Below are 24,042 nucleotides of genomic sequence, written 5' to 3' on the forward strand. Positions count from 1 at the left end.
TTTCTGATCATATTTTGGTTGAAAAATCTATGCGGCATATTCAAGTTGGCGTAATAAAACTTTGAGGTTTTGTTAAAGTTTGGCTATGAATTTTAATGAATTTAGTTCCAATGATGATTGCTAAACCTTATGATTCATAAATAGCTTTTGCAACCTCTCTGTGAAAAATTCAGAGAACAAATCTAGATAATTTTCCAGCTTGTGAATACCTAAATCTCTAGTGATTGGAATAATTAGATCCGATCATCTTTTTTTTGGCTCATAACTAAATTTAAAATTTTCAGCATACAAATTATCTTCATATTTGATTAAAGTTCATCAAAATTTTGAATAGTTCAATCTTTTTTTGGGTCAATTCTCTCAGTTATACTCGATTCGTCTTTTCTCATCAATACTCCTTTTTTAATCAGAGCCGTTTCTCGATAACGACTCGAAATTGGACAAAAACCGCAAAATGCTGAGATCCACCCGAGAACAGGCAAAACCACTGCCGACTGTTTGTCGTGCGCCAACTCGTGTTGCAGATTTCCGAACATTTCTCCTGTTTTGTCCTTGAACTTGGGGATTACTCTTCCCGTCATGACCAATTGGTAGTTCACAACAAATAAGCCATCGTTTCTACCGAGAGTGACGCCTGAAATAAAATGTTTTCAGAATATTTATTCTTAAATCAAAATCCCTGAAATGCATAGTTTCCATTTTCAACTTTCGTATTGATCTAATTAGTTGAGTAAGGCTTAATTTAACAAAAACTATTATTTTAAAAGTATAAGTATTGGAGAAAAAACGAAAAGTACAGCTTTTGAGCACCCTTTGGATCAGAAATGACACGCGATCTCTCTAAGACAACTGTGAATGAACAAATTTCAAACTGTAACTGATCACCACACGTACCTTGTACAGTTTCTATTCTGGTTGGCAAACTGACTAGACTTCTGTTTTCACAACTGTTCTCTAAATTGTGCCACACAGTGTTCCCTATTTGCGCAACTGACACCACTCCCTTCTCTTCATTCAGAGGCGTAACTGAACAGTCCCCCAGTGCAAATATTCTTCCGAAGTTTTCTACCTGTTGGCGAAGACATGTTAATCATGGACGCTCATAAGAAGAAGAACTCTGTGAAGAACAGTGGCCTCCAAATACGCAGAGGTTTTTTTTGTTTTGTAAAAAAGAGTGGAGGCAGTTTGATTATGATTGGGCAGTTTGATCATTGAATTGGTCTCCAAAAAGACCGTTTTTAAATTATCCGTCATTATGGCGCGTGGATTTGGTTGTATTTCAGTTTTAAAAAGGAGAGCCCGTTCCTGTGCAAATAGCACAGAATTTTCCGAGCGAACTGATAAAAAATAATAATTTCAAAATTTTTTTCGAGCAATTTTTGTTGTTTTTCGTGTTTTTGTCTAATTTTCGTGGTTTTTTTGGAAGGGGCAATTTAGTTGGGCGAAAACTAGCAAGAACGGTAACAAAAGACAAATAGCGTTAATATATAGCCTTGAAATCAAAATTCGTCTTAACTTAGACTGAAAAAGGTAAAAACTGCAGAGCAGTTTTTCTCGACAATGAGAAAACTTTTTGTTCAGAATGAAAAACACGGCCAACAGGGCTTGAATATGATGTCACACTTGACTCATCAGAGGTTTCCTTGAGGTAGTCAAATTTGGATGGAATATTTTCAAACCGGGAGCCTTCGAGAGTGCACAGAACATGAAATATGGCTATTAAAACATTGCGAAATTTTAACCTGCATGTATCGGTTCACTTTAATTCCTCCATTTGAAGCAATAGAGTCTCCAAAAACTTTTCGGTCCAGAAAACTAGTGTCTATGTATGTAGCCGCAGGCAGAAAAAGAGCATCGGGAAGTTCTGATCGAAGCTCCTCCGCGTCTTTATTGAAATGAATTGTGACGTTCAGTTTTGTGAGGGCGTCCAGAGCGTATTGACTGGCTTTTGGAGGCAGCCGCTCGAGAAGATGATTTGACCTAGTTACCAGATGAACTTTCTGAAACAAAAACAGAAATAAGTGAACAAAAAAGTTTTAAAAACCTCTCAAGTGGTCAAAACTTTCTTCAGTAATAAGCCTGAATCATAACTAGGGAACTAGGGTCTTGACTAATCTTTTAGAAAATTCAAATTCATTAATAAAATCCGTATTTATAGTCGGTCTGGCATCCAAATTTCGACATTCTGACTGCTGATCGTGTATCTCTTGTGTAATCATGTTGAACTGTGGGATGGTGTGTCATCGATAAATCGTTAACTACTATGTACCAGCTTTTTGTGATAGGATTTTAGCAATTTTCCGTGACACAAATCTATTGATGTTCAGAGCAAGCGGAAATAATTAATAAACTCAAGGGCAAACTAATCTTGAGGGTCTAAAAAATGCCAATCTGGAATATTTAGGATAACAAACGCGCGATATAATTCGTAATCTTAAAGTAAAATTGGTTTAAAAATTTTTTAAATGTATTTCAGACAAGCAATTTAAACTTTTCTTATGCGTTTGGTACAAGACGCAAACTTTCTTACCAAATGAATTACTTAGCCTCTGGGGGAAAATGTTTTTATGTTCATTTAGGGGCAGATTTAGGGGAGGGGGGCGGTAGGAACGCTTTGTTTTTGCTTTGATCGATTAACCGCTTTATTTTCAATTCTCAGATTCTTTGTTATTTTATTATGATATGTTATAATTAATAGCAAAACAAATTTGGACAGACAAATAATTAAAAAGAGCAAATGGCCTTTATCAGACAATTTTTACATGCAAAAGCTAATTTTTCAGACAGAAAGTATGTCTCAATGTCACTTAAAAAATCAAACTTGCAAGCAAAAACTGCTCAAAATAGGCAGATTGCTCTTTTTAAATATTTCTGTCTGTCCAAACTTTTTGCAATTCTCTATATGTCGTGGGAGATTTTAGAACGAGGTATTTTTTGGAATGGTATCTTATTGACTGGGATCTTCTCGTTGGGTATTTTAAGGTAAGGGATATTTTGTCATGTAACCCACAAATAATGTGTTCAACATCAACCATGCTCGAATCAAGCAAGGTGTTTTTCAAATACTTCGTCCACAAGTAATGTTCTCGAAAATTTTCAAGAGCTCGAGCAATATTGAGGTGATCGTATACAAAATGCGACACTTCAACTACATTTGTGGTTTCTATTAACTCCACAGGCAGCACTTCGGTATTTTTATATGCAGTTTAGTGTTCAGCCGATCATTTTTTCCCAAATACGCAATGAGCTTGTCTAGATTTTGAAGGTCACTTTCCGGTATTTCCAGTATGATTGCCACCTTGCATGTCTATTAAATAACTGAGTCAAGCAAGGCTTGCGTTTTCGACTCCAGTACAATTGAATTTACATGTTTTGTCAGGCCAAATCTGTCATAATAAAATTAATTTCATTTCTGTCAAAGCTTCATGACAGAATTCGCCTTTAAAAAACACGTAAATCTAACACCAAGCTTGTTTTGGCCCTGATTGTATACCTGCCTTCAGTTTTGTACCGGAGTTGAAAACGTTAATTTTGATTAGTTTAGTTTTTGAATAGTCATGCAATATTGCCATCAAACAGGACACAGCAGAAAGTGACCATCACTGGACAAACAGGAATAACTCAATGTGTAAAAAGCTATGACTGAAAACTAAACTGCATATATATAACCAAAGTGTTGCCAGTCGCGTTTGTGATAAAAGATTAATTGCAATGATCAAATGATTCAAAATCAATATTTTCTCTGAATTAACATCGCGAATAACTTGAATGCAATTAAGAACATTTCTGGTAAGCAATTATTGCTGAGCAGGGCGTAGACTAGGGTTATTCTTTATTACTTTCACTCTGCTTCCACTAGCCCCTGGTTTAAGGTGTGATCCAAAAATCAGGACTGTTTTTATGGTAGCGCCGACTGTTTTTTGTTGTTTTCTTGAGATTGAGTGTTATTCTGGAATTTTACATGGAGGTTTGACCTTGATTGAGATGGTAGGAGTCGAGGATGTTGCAGAGCGTTCACAGACGACTGCTGATGAGAGAGCATTTCTTGAGTAATTTTACTGCGGGAGAAAGACGTGCGTGCTATCGGCCGTTATGTTGCAGGCTTTCAGGCAAACTCACCTTGCTTTATTAGCGGTACAATTTTAGAAGTTTTTCCATATTATGAGTGTTTGACTTCTTGAGATTGGCACATTGAATTTGGTCGTCAGATGCTAAATGGCGTTTGGGCCCAGCTATTTCAAGGAAAGCTGGCATTCAGGGGTGGATTTAGGGGGGGGGGGGCGTTGGAGCGGACGCCCCCTATCCTCAGGGATTCGACCCCCTGCCGACCTGAAGGGTCCACCTTTGTACTATTTTGAGATATCCATTTTTGGTGACGGACCTAAAATTTTTCAAAATGCACTTTTGGCGCCAATATATGCTAACTTTGAGGGGGGACAAAATGTTTGATTTTTTTTTGAAAATCCGCCCCCCTTCTCGGGAAAATCCTAGATCCGCCCCTGCTGGCATTCAAGTTTTTTGTTCAAAGCCTTCATAACTTGAGATTTATTGATGTTCGGGCAGGGGCGGATCTAGGATTTTCTCGAGAAGGGGGGCGGATTTTCAAAAAAATTTCGAAACATTTGTCGACCTTTTTTTTATTTTAGGTCAACCAAATTGATTTCTCGAGCTCTCCCAAAGCACTGTTTTGTCATTATTTTGGCCAAATTTTCTGCGCCGCAGGCAAAATTTTTTAAAAAAACAGGCAAAAAAGGCACTTGTTGGAAAATTTTGACCAAAAAATTGCTTTTTTTTCGGCGCGCGCTCCCCCTTCAAAACTAGTATATCTTGGCGCCAAAAGCGCCTTTAGAAAATTTTTAGGGTCCGTCGCCAAAAATGGATATCTCAAAATAGTACAAAGGGGGCCCCTTTGGGTCGGCAGGGGGTCGAATTCCTGAAGAAGAGCGTCGGCATACCTCCCCCGCCCCCCTCCCCTAAATCCGCCCCAGTATACGGGTGTTCTTCAAGAGATCAACTTTACATGCTCTCGGTGATGATTTTGCAGGACTGCGAATGTGACGTCTTGGGGGCGATGAAGTTTGTTGAATCTAAGTGTCAGATCTTAAGCGGAGTTAGATGCTTTTTCAGCTTTTTCTTTCTCGTGAACTTGATTGGCTGATTTTTTCATCTATTGTTATATCATATCTATGTTCCAAAGTTTGACTGTACCTGTTAGGATGTCAAATCTGCTAGCAATTATTTCCACAAGGTAGGTTCTCTGTGTTGGATGGTCATTTGAATGCTTTTTGGAACCTGATCTAAACTACATTTTCTTATTGGATAAATTAGATATTTTACCACTGTAAAATATTTAATATTAACCAATCATATTCCATCAAACTAACAACCCACTTATTTGTAAGTGCTGAAATTACTTGTAATTTCAGCACCAGAGAGATTTGAATTTAACTTAGAAATTAGTTACCTCTCCAAGAGAACTTCAGCAGTCGCAATAAGCAAGTATACTCTAGATCTATTGAGCCTAGCAGAGACTAGTTAAACACCCTGAGACTAGTAGATATAAGAGTAAGATTAGGATCGGTATTAGACTAAGAAGTTGCACGAATCTATCCGGCCGAAAATAAGATAGCGTGACGAGCAGACGGTGTACCCTATCCGAAATTACTCTATGAGTTAACCTCAAGGACCTAACTCAGTTTGCTAACACTTCCGATTCGCATTGAGATTGATTTTTGAGACTTGATCGGTTGTCTCGGTCGATAATATTCTACTTCTACTTGCACATCCTAGAGGCACACCCAGAATATAGGAGATGATTGGAGGCTGTGTTGACGGCATCTACACATACGGGATCTCCTGTTCTCTGCTAGTCATAATTGCCTAACCGATAGAAAAAGCTAACCAATCAGCCTTCTAGAAATTTCTGCAATTTTCCTAGGCCAATCTAATTAATGACGTCCTGATGATTGTTGTTTTGATGGTGAGTGACGATTTTGGAACTGAGGGACATCTCGGTGCCCCAATCTGCCAAGGTGAGCAGAGACAGGCTAAAGAGGTTTTTGACGACGTTATGTGGTTAGTCGTCCGGAGTCTTGTGGGCGCGTTTTTGTTGAAAACTTCAACAAATACTCTTAGCCTCGATGGAGAAATAATAATCTTATGTTTGATCGTTCACTAATTTTTATCAATAGTGTAGAAAAAAAGTTGGTTTTTAAGAGTTATTGATATCACTTGATAAATCAAGCAAAAATAAGCTATTGTAAGCCTACTCGCTCACATTTTTCGCTCGAATTTAGACTAAAAACCAAAAACTTTAGGCCTGATTTTCTCGATAGTGGGACAACTTTTGGAAATTTGTTAATGCTGCTTGAATCACGACTGAAAGGGTTTTAATATGATATATCACTCTGCCCATTCCCATAATTATTTGTGGTGCCTGATTTTGCGAGGAAAACAAGAAGTTAAAGAAGAAAAAAAAAACGAAAAAAACTCCAGCTTTGGTATAAGACTTAAAGCCAAAATCCATCTACTGTGACACCCTGAACATCTCTGCAACTGACAGTACTCGTCGTCTATGTTTCACTATTCCCTTCAGTTTATCAAAGACATTCGCAAAGTGCGCCGATACGTCCTTGTCTAGTCCCCCCAGAAAAATTGGCCCATTTTTTGTCAAAGTAATAGCTGCCGCACTTCGCTTTTTCGGACTCGGTATACTTCTTTGGACTAAAATTCTTCAGACTAGCATTCCGACCTAGTATGTTCACTCCTCCCCGCGTGCGATTCCGTGTTTTCGGCTTTGTCACTGGCGCTGTTATCGGTAATTCGTTTTTATTCTTGTCAGAACTTCCATTAATGATAAATGTTCAGTTGTTTTTTTTTCTCCCCCGATATAGAGCTGGTGAAAAATAGTTCCCTCTAAAATCTAGGGGGTCTTCGCTACCTTAGTGGCTTCGTTTTATGCCCCGTTGGACTCGCTTCGAGGTTTTACTCATCAGAATGCCCGTATCCGGTGCCTGTTCTACTGCTTTCATTGGTGGGGTCCTCGAATACTCTTATTCTACTTGCTCAGGAGTATATGCTATCTCTTCTGCTTGGTTGACGGCTTTAGTTCTCGGCAGATATCCTGGGTTTCAATTTTAAACAAATTTCGCATAGTCATTTGATCTAGTTCTCTCACCTCCACAGCCGATGATGCACTACTACAATTTCCTGCCTTATTCGGCGAGGAACTGGATTACGTAACTATTTTCCTCGTTTTCGGGTTTATAGTTTGTTTTTCCGATATTTCCCATTTTTGATCTTGGTCTGGACAAGACGTCCTTTTTTCTACATGTGGCGGAATGGCCATAGGACTTAAGTCAGTCGGATGCGCTGTTTACTTGAATCGGATTTATTTGAATATGCTTTTTCGGGTACTACTGTCGGTTACCTTAGCCAGTGCTTCCGCCGTTGGATTATTAAAAACTGAGGCTGCCTCTTTTCGCAGATCTTTTGCCTACTTCCTTCTTCCCGCTTTTGATCAATTTTGACTGCTGGGTAACCTCATCCGTCGAAGAGTTCCTCGAACCGAAATTTTTTGATATATCAGGCTTATGAAACACTTTTCCCGAATTTAATGTGCTTAAATGATCTGTTTATTGTTTCTCAAGTTTCTCTTTTTGCAATTCAAAGTACGGTTCTGATTTCAGTCTGACTTGATTTTTCCACAAAATTTCGTAACCTTTTTGAGGCACGCTCAGGACTGGCGCTTTATGTGTCGCTTTGTCCAATCCTTCTCCGGTTGCGCCCTGCGCTTGCTTGGATGATAAACCTTTAGCCAATGACTGCTCGATTCTCTCGTGAATCGAGCATTCTGTCGTGAATCGAGTGACTTCAATTGCCCTATTTCGCCATGCGGTTGGTGTTAGGTCGGTAAACGTTTAGAGTAACAAAAAACTAAAACTATCTGATCTATTTGATAAAAAGAAAACTTCTCAGTACGTTTTAATTTTTGTCATGATTCTCGTATTTCTTTTCTAGACTTTTGCAACTCATCCTTTCTCTTTTAGAGGTCAATGTCAAATAAACAAATAACATTCCTCACATCCCCCGCCTCCTAGGGGAGTGAAGTTGCAAACGGTAAAAAAAAATAAAACTAGTTTAGATAGTACTGTCACATTGAACCAAAATGTAAGGTCTCATCAAACATCCAATTAACTTAGGGATATTCTTTTTCTACTTGATTCAGTTTAAGCTTCTTTTAATGCCAACTCTACTCCATTGTACCCTCAGTTTTAATCATTGTATCCTTCTCTTCCTGTGTATCCATCTCTGTCTCACTCTCTTCGCATTTCTCTTTCGCTGTATCGTCCTTGTTGATGTCATTGTCCTTCCTTTATCTACATTTGTAGATGGTTCCTCGCTCGAGCTGGTCATAGAACTTTCTGTCCAGTTAACTTGTTTGCTTTCGTTTTCTTTGTTCTTCCCCACAGTCATGATTCGGTGTGTATTGTAACGATCCATACATCATGAACTCTAACAATCATCTCCCTTCATGGCTTTGGTCCAGCAGTCAGCCAGCTGATTTTCTGAGTGGACAAACAAAATGTCAATTCCTTCATAGTAGCTTAGTGATCTGATATGGGCTACACCTCTTCTACTGGACTTGCTTTGGGATGCTTTGTACTTGGGTGAGTACACTGCAGTTCTAACACTCAGACTATCTGCGAATATTGTGTATTTCGTAAATCTTTCTGAAAGCCCGATGCTATGAATTAGCGCTTTCCAGAATATGATCTCGTCCGTTGCATGTCTCGTGGCATGAAGTTCTGCTTCATATATATCTTTCTTCGCTCTGATTATGGTCTTGCTTGACCAATGGGAGACCAATAACGATGTTCTTCTGACGAATGATTTCTACTTGTCCCATTGTCGCTCTTCCAGTGTAGCTACTGTCAGTGTATAAATCCATCTCTAAGGGTCACGTCATCCGTCTCATCATGCTCTGCTATTGCATTCTAGATTTGTAACTCTTCGAAATCAGGTTCAGTTTTCGCACAAATCCAATGTGTGGTCGAGTTTTTAATGATGATAAACAATCTTTTAGCCTTTTTGCTAAATCTGGTCTCGGAAGTGTTGTTGACCACTGATGTCCTATCAGGCTGCGTACTAGGATCACTTGCTCTGGTGTTATGCTGGTCTCATCGTTGCCGGAATTTCCTTGAATTTTAATTATTTCTCCACTCTTCCCCTCCGTGGTTGTGAGAGTTATCCTGCCATAGTGTCTGCTTTCTTGGTCTGTTTTGGTATTCAGCTTCATTCCTAGGAATTCAAATTTCGCCTTGTTGACGGGCCCTGTGTTGAGTCCTTGTAGCACTCCCTTTAAATTGGCATGGAAATCATTCGTGCCTGCGAACATCATGGCATCTACATGCAGCGCTAGTAGTCCGATGTTGTTGCCTTGTTGGTCAGTTGCGTAGAATAAACACCTTGATTCCTACTTGGTCAAGCTTTCTAAAAATTGTAATGTACCAATCAACCGCTGCATCTGCTAGTCCATAAGCGGCCACAATCAGCTTCCATAGTGTCGCGATAGATGTCCCTGCTTCCCTTAACGGGGAAATAGAGACTGGTCGGCGAATGCTTTGCTAACCTCGACGGAGCATGTGGTCTGTTTTTTTGTGTGTCTTAATCAAGGTGGCGAAATAAAATGCGGATTTTGAAAATGTTGGCGCGTAGTAGTCAAAAGAAATTTTTTCTTTCTTCTCCGTGTCTCCTCTGATTGATGGTCTGCTCTTAGGCTCCCTGGCATTATCTTGTGCCATTTTCCACATGTCCACCCATCTACATTCAAGGACCTTGTGTCCGTTGTTAATCGCTTTGATTGCAGGGACCTCCTTAATTACACTGTATCAAAATATGGTGGGGGAAGACCTGAGACATGCATAAACGTTCGTTTCAGGGTATGACTTCCATCATTGCAATTCCTCTTGTCTTGCTGTTTCAAAACTTTCCCAACATTTTTCCAATTCTTCCTCTGGGGCTACTTCAGAGGCTGCAACAAATTTCGGTATTCCGGAGGCAATTGGTTCTCTGCATCTGGTAAGTCTCGTATTTTTCCTTTTGAGCCTCTGGTTGGTGGTGGTTTGTCTTGTTCACTTATTATATCTTCGTTGGTGTCGTTTCTGCCGTATTGTACCGCATTATCGCCGTTCCTCGTTTTTCGATTTGGTCTGTACGCCAACTCTCCGATGCAAGGGCTCACAACATGATCCTTAGATCTCGCTTCTATTGTTTGCTATTGTTGATGGTGGGCATCTTGGTTTGGTCTCTGACCAGTTGACATTCTAGGAGTTTTCTTCCTCGCCACTATCGGTACCCATTCGATTTCCAGTTCTGTTAAACCAGATTGATCTCTGCTATCCGATTCTTGGTCTGGGATTGTCGTGTGAGATTTTTTTGGCTGCTCTTTCGGAACCTCTTCTAGTACTCTGCTGTTTGAGCTTATCTTTGTAATCTTTGTTCTGACCTGCCTGTCGCTCTTTGTCTGTCCCTCCTTCTAGAGATCGACCCTGTTTCTTTGCGCTTTGTATCACTGGTCGAAGGGTTACTCCACTGTTGTCATCGGCCTTGCTGACTATTTCATATCCCCATGCTCGCACAGTGGTTATGAAATTAAGTGCTTCATTATTGGGCATGGGATTTGGGGTGGTTACTATAAACTGATGCTTCTTTCTAGTGTTGTTTCTTCTCGTATCCATCTTCTCGTCATTTTCTTTCTGCTTCTCTTGATCCTGTCCGTCACAACTGAGAATCTTTATCCTTTCTAGACGTCTCTGTTTCTGGTGTTGATTGCAAAAGTGTATATTATTTAGGTAATGAAATAATCAAGGAATTTTTAGTTTATAAGTAGATAAATTTGCAAGCCTTGTATAATCAGATGAATTTTCGTCCGGTCCTTTTCACAATTTTGATGATAGATGTTACAACCTTTTGTATAAATTTCAAAATCAACGACAGTAAATTCTTTCAATATCTCACAATCACTTTCCGTTTCTGTTATCGACCGTTCAACTTGATTCAATTTGAAAACATCATGACATTGATTTCTTGTTCTATCTTGATCTGTTTAGATAGTTTTCGTTCCGGTTGAGCTTATTGCGTCATAAGTTGCGTCAATCTTATCATGACGGAACTTTCCGCTGTGATGTAACACGCTTTGTTCACAACACGATTTATTTGAACTTGAAGTATGTAAATGTTTTTGAGGCTGATGCGCTCCCCCTTTAAATCCAGGGTTACATCAAATCGTCCCCTGGCTATCGTAAAATGATGCACTATTCTTTGTTCGAGTGTTGATGTTTTTGTGGTGGGTGTTAGATAAGGTTGTTGGGTCTATATGTGACCAATCAATTGCTTATGTGACTCTAGTGTAATGTGCATGTATAATCCTTTTTCCATGTTTATTCATAACATTTGCACCCTTGCACATTACTACTTTTGCAGGGCCTAACCATATGTTTTTTTCTTAAATTTTTCTATTGCATCTTACTACATCACCAGGTTTATGTTTGTTAAAATTTAGTTTTTGTTTTTTTTGAAATTTTCTTCGTTTCCAGCTTTCACAAAAGTTTTCCCAAATGCTTGAATTGTGTTGAGGTGTATTCTTAGATCCTGAATGTCTTGATTTCTTGCACTATCCGAGCACTTTCTGGAATTTTTTTTTTGAATAGCGTGTTAATCGCGGTATTTATTCCATATACTCTCTGGAAAAGTGATACACCATTAATATCAAAGAGCATATTCTTTGCCATAAAAGCATATGCTAATAACATGTCGTTGTTTTCTGTCACATTTTAAATCATTTTTACATTTTTCATGATGTTGTTGAGTATTACTTTTTTCTCTACTACCCAGTTTGAAAAAGGTGCATAACCTGCTGTGGTGTTTATCATGAAACTTGAAGTCATTAGTAGCATGAGGTCATTGTTGAATTCTCCTCCTAAGTCATAGAGAAATGATCTGGGGGTGGCCAAACTTCGTGAACCAATTCATATTTATGGTATTCATTATGTCTTTTGGTTCCTTTGATGGAAAAAATGTGGCTACACTCAGTCGTGAGAATTCATACACCATATGTAATTTGATGGATTTTTTTTCTTGTGCGGGGTCATTCTATTACGTCACGACTATGGCAAAATTTTGATTGAAATCATTACTTCTTTGAATCGTGAATTTGTTAGTCATACTAACTCTGTTATATCCTAGCACACTCACTGCATGTAATAACAAATGGACAAAATGATCGAAAAAGTCGTCATTACATGCAGTGAGTGTGCTAGATATAACAGAGTTAGTAAGACTAACAAATTAACGATTCAAAGAAGTAATGATTTCAATCAAAATGAAAAAAGAGTTGAAAACCTCTATTTTACTGAGAGATTAGTGAATCAAAGAATTGATCTAAAGAGGACAACTGATTTGCATATTAGATTTGGCAATGCATTCTATGGAAAATTGAAAACTTTATCGACAATTCTTTACTTGAAGAGAACTTATCGGGGTCAGAAGAACAAATTGGCAAAATGATCCAAAAAGTCGTGCTTTTGACCCCGATAAGTTCTCTGTAAGTAAAGAGTTGTTGATAAATGCTTTCAACTTTCCATAAAATGCATTACCAAATCTAATATGCATATCAGTTCTCCTCTTTAGATCAGTTCTTTGATTCACTAATCTCTCAGTAAAATAGATCTCTTCATTTCTTTTTTCATTTTCTGATGCTCTAATTGTGAGATTGTTGAGGCCAATTTTTACTGCTAAATGTCGGTGGCCTGTTTCTCTCCTTGAGATGGAAAATATATAACTTTTTGTTCTCACGATATTTCCCCAATGAATATTACTGAACCTTATTTCTCGAGTGCTTGAATGCCAAGTAGACATGGGATGTCATCATTAGTGAGTTATATCTCGCGTGTCAAAAACATTTCACATTCAGCTCCCGGTAAATGTAACAAGCAAGTCGCTCTAATAGGTGCTCCTCTTCCGAAATTGAAGCTTTTGTCAATTGTTTGTTTCCTTTTTTGTAAATCTCTCCAATAAATAGGATTCAATGACTTTTCAATCTTTTCGAGACATGTTTTAGATATGATTGTTTTCGCTGCTTTTGGGCCAATCTCAAATTTTAGACATTTTATAACTGTCATTCTATTCATTTTTTGTATTCTTTTTCTCCTAAAAATTTTATTTACGTACCAACATGGTGATATATTTCGAACCTGTTCTGCCTCTTGTTTTTCGGGAGTGTTGTTCTCTGTCAAAGTGTTTTGGTGATTCTTCTCTTGTTCATTTTCTTCAGAGAAAATGTGCTCTAAATATTTTCTTCCGAGTTATAATTAGTCTGTTGGTATCTACCTCCATATGCGTGGCATTGTTGGTCATTCATGTATCTGTTGTTATGGTTGCTGCTGTACGGCCATTGTCTACCTCTCCAACTTCCTCTCTACTGTCTCATTATTCTGCAGTCTTCGGCAAACCTCCTTCCGTCCCACAATTGTAACTTTTAAGGGTGTTTCTGTTGACTCTCTCTCTCTCGTGAATTTCCACCTTCTCTACTTCTGTTCGATCCTCGAATATACATGACGTCACCTGTTGTCTGTTCACTGGACGCTGTGAATCTTTTCATCGTGTGTTCCAAAATAGCAGGGTCCATTTGGTCATCTTCGGAGTTGTTTTTTGCGACACTTTCCATGTTCATCTGCGTGCTTTCATCAAGATTGGAACATGTCAATAAAGCGACACAGTATATGAAAACAGAATTACCATTCCTAGCTCCTCCATCTCGTTTTGTATTTCTTCATATTTTTGATGTATTGGTCCCAAGAAATGTCTTCTCATTTTTTACGTGTTCTCCACTTTTGATAGCATTGTGACATCTTTATGAACGGATTTGGCAGCATGTGTTAATCCAATACACGAATGAGGTTATCTACCCCTTCACTACTCTATGCCAAATCTTTTGGCATCGCTACTGTCATTTCGTTTATTTCTGGGTTTTGAATACCGTTCATTGTGATGTGTGCTGCTTGAATTTTTGTATCTATATGCACGCTGCCTCTCCGCCATTCTGTGTTCTTTTTCCACCAATGTATTGATCTAAAGAACTGTTTTACATCAGCGGGACTTCCATGTCCTTCCCATTGTTTACTCTTTCTACACTGATTGGTGAGGCATATTGCGTTTGCAATTCTTCCAATGTTTCATTCAGTTGGGCTAAATTTTGCAGCTGTGTCGTCATTTTTTCTATCTGTGTTTTCAATATTTCAATTTGTGTTCTTTGATTCTGGCTCCCCATTTTGTTCACTACGCTCTGTTCAGTGTCTCCCACTATTTGATGGCTGATTGAGCTACTTGTAGATAGACTCACTTGAGGCCACAGGCTTTGATTTTTTGTTGTATTAGTTGTCGATCCCCCTGCTGATATCTCATAAGGCCCACCCGTCTCATAATCAATTTGTTCGTCATTATCTTCCAATCCGTCAAATGTAATCAGTTGTCTAGGGTTATCCTTTTTGGGTTCGTCATTCTTTGAAGGCATACTCGTTTCAGTCAATTTTTGGATACTAACTACCTCCTGCTACCATGTTAGGTCGGTAAACTTTAAAAGTAAATAAACTGATACTATCTGATCTATTTGATAAAAAGACAACTTCTCAGTAACGTATTGTTTAGAGGTCAAGGTCAAATAAACAAATAACATTCTTCATAGTGGGTCATATGGTAAGGTGTCGTCCTGTATGACTTTTGCTGAGGACATATTCTTGTTCTTATCTGAGTAAAAAAGGGATTTTTTCAAGACATGTTTTCGAAGGAGCCAAATTGTATTCGAATTTCTGCCCAAATTTTGCAACTCGCCTCTTTAAATCACTTGCTGCAGCAAAAAAAAACAGCAACAATCAGAAACTTCAAGTTTTGACCAACTGAATTTTTGTAGCGCGATCATCCTCAAGTTATGTCTCGACAGCCTGGAGTTTGTCGATGTCTTCCAAACTTTGAGGGACCGCGGCTACTGTCCCGACTTTGGACAATTCAAAAAACTCGGGGCGCAAAGTGATTGTCGCTCACTTTGACCCGGGTTGACTAAAACTCTACTCGTATCCCCGTGTAACTTCCCCGTAGATTTCAGTTACGGCGAAATATTGGCCGCTAAACCGTGATATCGGTCAAAAAATTGAGACCGAGCCGACAAAAAAAGAACCTATTTTGAACAAAAAATGTGTCAAACAGAAGTAAATTCAGGTCACGTCTTCTTAAAAAACGGATTCTATATGATTTCATACATTTTATACATGTATACATGGAAAGAAAGCCATATTCCTTCGAGTTCTTTCTTTTTCGTTAGCCATCTTGTAGAAAATATAAATTGCCGTTCAACAATAGCTTTTTTCTCATACTATTCGCAAGCTAAATTTATGAATTTTAGCTCAATATGTCCGCAATAACCTAAGCTTTCCGAATACTTGAGTGACGAAAATCTGAAAACCCCACAAAAACCGTATTTTTCATCAAAATCCGAAGTTATTTTAATAATTCTTTGACAGTCGTTCTCCTTTTTGTCGAATTTCTCTAATTTCAGAAAGAAAATAAAAATATAATTTAGTATCAATCAAAAGCTGAAATTGTTGGCTATCTGGATTAGTTTTCAACTTCCGGAAAAAATCAGTCAATCTAGCGGAAATTGCGTTTTGATTTTGGAAATCGTGCATTTTTCGCAGTATATCAGTTGATTTTCTATAGCGTTGAGCTCGTTTTCGTTCCGGTGTAGCTCTGTAGTATATATACTGAGCGTAAATTTAGACAATTATCATTTTGTTCAACAAGCAAATCAAGCTCAACTTAAAAAGGATTTATTCTTTGAAATTCCAAAACACAATCTCAACACAAATCATGCCTGCCGCTACAACCAAAAAAGCCACCACTCCCAAGAAGGCCTCAGCTGCTAAAGTATCATCGCACCCACCTTTCGCCTCGATGATCAAGAAGGCAGTGAAAGAACTTAACGAGAAGGGAGGCTCAAGCAAAGCTGCGATTATGAAGTACATCAACGCCAACTACAAAGTGGACGAAAAGGCCGCCAACCATGTCAAAGTCGCCCTCCGAAGGATGTTGAACAAAAAGGAACTAGTCCATGCTTCAAGCAAGAGCCACGGAGCCAGCGGGAGCTTCAAACTTCCTGCGAAAGAGTCAGCGGCAACGAAACCCGCCAAGAAGACTAGCCCAAAAAAGAAGTCTCCAGCCAAGAAGGCAGCGGCGGCAGCCGCACCAGCAGTAGCCAAACCCGCAGAAAAGAAAGCGGCCTCGCCCAAGAAAGCAAAGAAGAGTCCAGCTAAGCCAAAAGCAGCCAAGAAGTCTCCGGCAAAGAAAGCGGCCAAGAAACCAGCAAAGAAATAAGGTTTCTTCCCAAAAGTGAAGATTCAATCTTGCACAATACTAGATGGCAATACTAGAAACTCAAAATTAGCTGATTTGAGATTGTTTCTCTTTGTTGATTTGTTTTCGCATAGACTGACTTTAGTCTATAAACTACTATTTGTATAATGCTTTTTTAAATTTAAAATATTGACTTTCACTCGCTTCAATTACATTCATTAGCAAGAAAACATTCAACTTGAGCCCCTCCGACTGCAAAATTAACCGACTTCTAGAAATCCAAAAAAATAGATATTTTCACCAATAATACTAAGAAACGCAGAACAATGATACGTATCAGGACGAATGGAAGCAGTTTCATCTGACTTAGAGCTTTAAGCAAAACCCACTGGAATGATAGGAAATTAGCGTCTCATTTGGCTAACACGCAACTTTTTTAGTCCAAAACAGCCTGGAGTTGAGTTGTAGAGCTTGGAAATTCAACTTGGTCGACCTAAAGAACGGTCAACAAAATAATTAATAACAAAAAACCGAGAGCTTTTCATTAGGCAAAATATTTGAAAATAATTATTCGTTGAAAGTTCTTTTACAGGGTTGAAAGTTTTTTAGTAGATACCATTAGGGGGGGGGGGGTAGCTATCCGACTAAAAAGCCCACCTGTGTTCGTTCTTTGTTTTTGTTCTGCCTGTTTTTGTAAGCTATTCCTGCTGAGAACTCAACCCCCACCGCACCCCCTCCAACCACTACCACTTCAGAAGCATCTGCTATCCGAGAACTCCAGCACTTCAGTTCTAGAACACCACTTTTCGATAAAGTACATCTACAAAGAGAGGGTCCATGCTGCGGAATCCGCTTGCATTTAATAAAATACACAATTTGGCCTCGTAATGACGAAAAACGTCGAATGCTAAAAAACTCAGCGTGTGCACTATTGCCACGTATTTTTGATGACAGTAAAACATGAACTCAAATAAGCAGTGAAGTTTTAAAAAATAGAAACTCCGAAGATATTTTAGGAAAGAAGAAAATGGCAAACCTTGTGACCGATTAGCTTTAGTTCTGTTCCCGTCCTTGATCGGAGTTCCATATTGAGCACCAGTCGCAATTACCAAATAGTCGAACTGACATTTCTCAATTCCTGCTTCACTCTCGGATGATTCGAATTCCACTGTGCCTCCTAAGTCGTATCCCTCACTCGTGACATTTTTAACCGTGCCTGCAACAAACGAAATCCAGTGAATTCCAGCAAAAAATTCTTTTGAAAACATATCTCAACGAAAATGCGTAACAAAGATGGGTCTTGTAATAATTGGGTCTTGTGCACTGAGCGGAAGGTTCCAACAGTGCCATGCCAAAAAGTGATGATTCGTCGCAGCACTGTTTAGCAACATTTTTTCCGGCACTGTTGTATTTCGGCATTTGTACTGCCTCGCACTATGCCAATAAACGACCCCAATTTTTTTTTTAACTCTTTAGCTCAGTTTAGCCGATCACATTCAAGCAACCTTGTCAAGCATTTCAATCAACGTTTTCAGCAGATAAAATTACAAGCAGAAATTACGGAAAACAATCAAAAGTCATTTGTCAAACAAAGTTCAGACAAAAATATGACAGTGAAACGACGGTCATTTCGGCTTATAATTTTGAAATAGTCGAATTGTCGGACCATATTGTTTTAAATTGATTGCCTAATTAGCCAATCGGTTTAAATCAGAAAAATTTTAGTTCAAGAAGTCGAAGTATTGATTTTGGGCCATTGGATAATTAGCAGCAGAATTAGGCAGAGTTGGGCTTTAAAAGCAGATTTTTTTTATAGAGCAGAATTTCATTGACAAGGCAGAAAATTAATGCTGCAGTTGAGTTTAAATCCTACCTGCTCTGTAATATTGATCTAGTTTCGTTATATAAATTTAATTTTTCAATTATCATTCAGGAGGAGCATAACTGAAAAGAACCAACAACGCTCTCACGGTGCTTTTATACAGGCTGTTATAAAGCTCTGGTTTTTGGCGTCCGTGCAAGTTCGATGCTTGTTGAATGGTAAAAATTATTCAGTTTAATAACCGAATAATATTTATCATTCACCAAGCATCGAACTTGCGCGGACATTTGAAACCTCCAAGCCTTTTACAGCTTAAGTAAAAACACCAAGTGAGCGCTTTCGGGTCTTCTCTTCTCAGTTATACTCATCCTATATGATGAAAAATTACATGAAAAATTGAATAACAATATTACAGAAAGAGTCAGGATTTGAATACAGAACTTAAAAAAAAACAATTTTTTCTAACTTAGCCTGAAACGGCTTTTCTTTATTTTTTAGCCGTTTTTTTTCATATTAACTTCGTAAATTTTAGACCAAATGCGGCTGTTATTGTCTTTTTACTAGTGTTTTTTGCAATTTTTCTAGTTGTTTTAACGCAATGCAAATCAAACCTGTGGCTTTTGAGGAGTTTCATTTTCATCAATTAGGGGGTATAACTGAAAAAACTTGCGTTTTTTTTCAAATTTTTTTTTTCAGCAATAAGTTATCAAACCAGTTGTGACTGTTTAAAGAAAGATTTCCTCATTTGATTTGGTTTTATACTTTTGAAGAGTTTTGTGGTCAGGTCAGGCGTCGAAGTTTCAAATCCGTTTTTAAAGTTGCGGAGAAAACGACAAAGCATGGGAAAACTTGTGTATTTGCTGGCGCTAAAAACAACAAGATATAGTTTTTTTTGTTCCGTGATTGTAAAAGCCCGAAAGTGAAATATGAAAAAATGAAATAAAAGTAGAGATTGCAAAAAGTTTTATGCAACTTTTTTACAGATAAAACTACCGTTTTTACAGTTTTTGTTTTGAGAAGAAGGTATTAATCAGAAACTCTCCTACGGCAAATTTAACACAATGAAGTAAGTAATCTTTAATAAAATAATCCGGTTTCCTAAAAAAATGCAAAGTTAAAGTTTTACATTAAGTAACAAATTTGTTACGATTGGAGTGAGCTCATACTAAGTTACAGTTTTACAACAGATAAAATTAAGTGATCAATTATGAATTAGGCATAAATTTTTTACGAAAAAACGAACGAAGTCGACTACCAGGTTTTACTGTATGTTTTACCAATTAAAACATTTTGACGCAAAAGTTTCTCGAACTTTCTTTTTTTTTACTTTAGAAAAACTCTAGGTGCACACTTAGGCCGAAACGAAGTAATAGATTACTGTAAATTTGATTTAAAAATTCCAAAGTCAAAACAAAAAAATAAAGAAACTTTCGAAAAAAAAGTTTCCAACAGCAGAGCCGGAAAAATTGTGAAAATAGCGAAATTTTCTGATACTTTTTTCTTTCCTTTGCCGCAACAATGAGTACACACATCCCAAAGCTGCAGAAAAAATACGCTGCTAAAAACTACAAAGCAAAAGAGAGAGTGGACCAGCATATTTGACAATTTTAAAAGGAAATAAGCCGGCAAAATCTGAGACGACATAAACCGACAGTCAAAACAAGACACATCTGAGCTTGAATTGGCTCAGCAATTTTCAATACAAACCACTTATACTCTGGAAAATGGATTATACTTGACTAGAATCTAAGTATACAATAAACACAGAGGCGAAGCTGCGCTTCGCAAAGACAAGCGGGGAAATGCAAAAAAGAGCTCTAAACAGGCAAAAAAATTGAATCGAGAAGAGCTAAAAAAATGCACCTGGAAAAACTTTTTTGTGGAGATTAGGAGAATCACTTTCTCACATCGGCTGCCCGTCCGCTTGCAACTTACTATAAGAACTAAGTAAATAATCTGGATTTATACCACCCTCTTGATTAGGAGTTTTTTATCCTCGCATTTGCGCCACGGTAGCTTGGAAGTAAGCTAGTGGCTCAGCTAATACTGGATCTACCTGTTGTAATATTTTTCAATCATATACTCTACTTTTTAATCTTATATTGGAAATGCGCAATTTCAAAGTGAACTTTAGGCTAAACCCTAGTGTTTCCTGCTTGGGTAGGGGATTAACCGCTTATTTCAAGGAGAAAACTATTACATGCTATTTCAATTGAAGTCTTTATCTCTGATTTGGCTGAGTAGTTTTCAAAAAACAAAGTGAAAAATCGATCAAAATTTCAAAACTTTGACGTTTCCTAAATCCCTTAACTTTTCCCTACTAACGCATAAGAATGGCGTCTGCTTTCCATACCCAGACTTTCAAATATATAATTTCCGCACCCTAATGTTTGGATTGAACCCTCACTATCAGATGTAGCTAGTCTGTTTCAAGAATAGTGACCAAATTTCTTAAAAAAACAGTAAAAATTCAAAAAAATTCAAGCTACGTGAGTTTTAATAAGCTATCAACCTCAGAATCAAGAAGTTGGTTATTGAAAAAACAATAACTTTCTACAAAACCGGCAAAAATTAAAAAATTGCTCATTTTTCAGGTCTTATATTTCAATACGCAGGTAAAATTCGCTTAACTGATTTCTTTTCTTTCGATTAGACCCTTGATTTCCAATTGGCAGGGTAGTTTTTGAGAAAAGACAGAAAGTTTTAAAACTTAACCAAAATGTCGCAAAATGGGGGTGTGCGAGGTCATAACTTTTTAAAACCGAATTAAGGGAATAGCCACTTGAGAAAAAGAAATCTCCATAAATTGTCTTTTTGATTGAAACGTTCATCTCAGATTTTTGCACATAATATTTGCAAAAATGAGAAAATTAAAACAAATAGGCCAAAAATCCCCCTACTGAAACATTCGAAGGCCGTAGAACGCGACGTAAAATGAAAACAGACTGTCGAAATATGCAGGCACATAGAAGAGCAGCCGGTTTTTCCATTGATTTTATCATTACTTTTTTAAAACCAAAACAGTAGTTTTTGAGAAAAATTGAAATGTCTGCGAAAAGTGCAAAAAATTACCAAATCGTCGCAAAAAAAAGAAAAACAACAAATCTCATACACATTCAAGCGTTTTTTTTTTCAAACAGGCCTATCATTAGCCAAAGATAAAGCGGCAGCATATTCCAATAAAATGTTTTTAGCTAAAATACGCTTTATTTTCATTAAACTGAAATATACAAGAGAGTGCCACCAAAAGAGCATTTTTATTTGCGACTTAAGTTAGAATTTTTTTTGTAGCAGTATGCTACACTTCGCATGTGTAAAAAAACATTTATTTAAGTGACCGAGCCCCTCTTAGAATAGATATCTTGCAAACGTAAACCTTACATTTCTGTACATATGAACACGAGGGTAGCCATAGACTATGTGCTTCTTACTATGTACCCTCACTGAAAAAGCAAAATGCAGCTAAGTTTTCTACAGTTTCTTTTCCTTTCCTTAGGATACTAAAAACAATATACATGTTTAACCAACTTAATTTTTTTCATTTTCAGTTAAGTCCAATGTATTCAGCTTTCCTGAATTTTTCTGAAGCAATTGAGAAAAATGATGACCTTCAGACTAGTAGTACTTTTTTGCTACACGCGGAAACATTTTTGACCGTGCATCATCTTAAACAGGGCGGATCTAGGATTTTCTCGAGGGTGGGGGTGCATTTTTTTCCGAGCTCTCCTAAAGCACTAAAAAGACAAAAACAAGAGTCTTTTTAAAATTTTGAGCAAAATTTTCTGCGCCACAGTCAAATTTTTGAAAAAATAGGTCAAAAAAGCCGTTTTTGGGCACTTTTTGGAAAATTTTGCGCTCCCCCTCAAAATTAGTCTATATTGGCGCCAAAGGCGACTTTAGAAAAATTTTAGGGTCGGTCGCCCAAAAATGGATTGCCTTAAAATTACCAAAGGGGGACCCTTTGGGTCGGCAGGGGGTCGAATCCCTGAGGATAAGGGCGTCCGCCCCAACGCCCCTCCCCCCCCTAAATCCGCCCCTGAATGCCAGCGTTCCTTTAAATAGCTGGGCCCAAACGCCATTTAGCATCTGACGACCAAATTCAATTTGTCAATCTCAAGAAATCCCCCCCCCCCCCTAATCCGCCCCTGATCTTAATTTCAACTACTCAATGTGAACGATTGTAGTACAGGATGATTGAGTTAAGCCACGGAGCACCACAATGTTTTCCGTCGTGTTAGACTGCATACCTCGTGCTTTCTGTGCGAAAGCTATTTTGCAAGCAACCAAAGAGTAATAGTCACAAGCAAAGCGCACAAGTGGCACTTGTATATTTGCACATGCTTATTTAAAAAAAGTTGATTCTTGTATACTTTGGGCTAAACTTTATCTTCTTTTGTTAGAATAAATTGAACTTGTGGCTTTTATTTGTACCTTGAACGAATTTGATGTTGTATTTGGACAACTGATTCTGTTCGAAATAGTCATTTGTTCGGAAGAGATGTTTATCCACTTTCGTCTCATCGAATAAATAATCATCCATGGTAACCAACCACTCAACGAACTCATTCCGGTCAATGACAGTCGTGTTGAACTTTGTCCAGGTACCAAATCGGATAAGTTACCTAATAAGGAAACCACCAGCAACGGATGCTCCGATTATAACTAACTCGGCCTTCGGAATCGAAGTCAAGGCCATTTCAATTTGAAAATACTGTAACAGTAACCTTTTTTATTTCGTAACACTATTCTTTTTATTTAACAATAAAGGTTAAAAATGATTGTTGGGTTCCGGTAAAAAGCAAGTACGGAAGATGAGCTGATCCTCACAATTTTTCTTAAGAGACCAGAGCCGCAATTAGACAATTGAGCATGCTTTTAAAAGTTCGGGATCATAACTTTTTTCTTCAAGGACCCATCTATATTTTAGGGACTCAACAATCATGTTTAAACCGCAGGCAATAGTGACTGTTCAGCAAAGAATTATCATACCAAAATGATGATATGCTAATACTTTTGCACTAAAATATCAAATAGATGTTCCAAGCCTCATGAAGTAGAACTACTGTGTTTATAGAAAGTAACGAAGTTCAGATACTTTGATTGATCAGTTTCTGATGAACTATGATGTAGATACTAAAATACTCATTTCGCGCCATACCATGCTAGGCAAGCAATAAATTCAAACTGCACGAAGCTCTGCATGATACTATCGATTTGACATCGATATGTTCTCAGGTAAGATATCTGCAATTCAAAAAATTCAGTTGACATTTATTATGCCAGTCAATTCGCTTTGTCGAGCTATGCTTTAACACCAGAATAACCCTTCCCCACAAAACTTTTGCCGAAAGCAAGTTTCGGAGGAAGCTACTAATTCAGCGCCATTTGGAAGATTTGAACCAAACATTGCGTTTATCATTTCATATTTAGTATCGTCGCCGAAGGCGTCCTTAGAAAAGTTATAGGGCTCAAAAATTTGACAAACACAAGCAACGAAAAGAACAAGAGACTGATTGTACATTTGGGCAAAGCACTGAATGTTCTGACTAATCTGACTGCCCCTTAGCTGGTCTCGAATAATGTTTGTGTAACAAAATTTTGATGAATTATAAATTTTGTACTGCCAATATCAAATTTGGACTGTGCTAAAATTTGAGTCGAATTAAAATGACCAAATCAGCGCGAAATAATTCACCTTTTTAAATTGCGTTGTAAGTATTAACGATTAATCGAGAACTCCCGACCGCATTTAGGCTACTGGCAAGCAATCTCGCTTGGCAGAAGATTTCCGGATCGATACCCATACGCAGTCAACT

At 37.8% G+C, this 24,042-nt stretch overlaps 2 protein-coding genes across 4 annotated transcripts; one reads left to right on the forward strand and one right to left on the reverse strand.

Annotated features, from left to right (window-relative positions):
* Positions 1-287: 287 nt before the first annotated feature.
* Positions 288-23,364, reverse strand: LOC134845813 (ferroptosis suppressor protein 1-like). Of its 3 annotated transcripts, none has more exons than XM_063862894.1 (7): positions 23,216-23,364; positions 22,658-22,973; positions 17,441-17,620; positions 17,062-17,195; positions 1,743-2,000; positions 895-1,069; positions 288-634 (listed from the first exon to the last, which is right to left on the reverse strand). In XM_063862894.1, exons 2-7 carry the CDS (start codon positions 22,764-22,766, stop codon positions 336-338), a joined length of 1,155 nt encoding a protein of 384 aa, XP_063718964.1. In that variant the 5' UTR covers positions 22,767-22,973; positions 23,216-23,364; the 3' UTR covers positions 288-335. The 3 variants fall into 3 exon arrangements, with proteins under 3 accessions (XP_063718964.1, XP_063718962.1, XP_063718965.1); XM_063862892.1 differs by having other exon boundaries at positions 23,177-23,364; XM_063862895.1 differs by lacking the exon at positions 23,216-23,364 and adding an exon at positions 23,177-23,192 and having other exon boundaries at positions 22,658-22,968.
* LOC134846182 (histone H1-delta-like) lies at positions 15,829-16,603 on the forward strand. Its single transcript, XM_063863431.1, has one exon. It carries the CDS (start codon positions 15,922-15,924, stop codon positions 16,423-16,425), a length of 504 nt encoding a protein of 167 aa, XP_063719501.1. The 5' UTR covers positions 15,829-15,921; the 3' UTR covers positions 16,426-16,603.
* Positions 23,365-24,042: the final 678 nt, after the last annotated feature.

The sequence above is a fragment of the Symsagittifera roscoffensis genome, chromosome 5 (assembly GCF_963678635.1).
Source record: "Symsagittifera roscoffensis chromosome 5, txSymRosc1.1, whole genome shotgun sequence".
Lineage (NCBI taxonomy): Eukaryota > Metazoa > Xenacoelomorpha > Acoela > Convolutidae > Symsagittifera > Symsagittifera roscoffensis.

Bases quoted from the DNA above. Each gene is read 5' to 3' on its own strand.
- LOC134846182 (XM_063863431.1), top strand. From the start codon at position 15,922: ATGCCTGCCGCTACAACCAAAAAAGCCACCACTCCCAAGAAGGCCTCA.
- LOC134845813 (XM_063862894.1), bottom strand. From the start codon at position 22,766: ATGGATGATTATTTATTCGATGAGACGAAAGTGGATAAACATCTCTTC. The intron at 17,196-17,440 runs GTTTGCCATTTT...GTGGTGTTCTAG, and splicing joins TAAAGCTAATCGGTCACAAG to AACTGAAGTGCTGGAGTTCT. The intron at 635-894 runs GTACGTGTGGTG...ATTTTATTTCAG, and splicing joins CAGAATAGAAACTGTACAAG to GCGTCACTCTCGGTAGAAAC.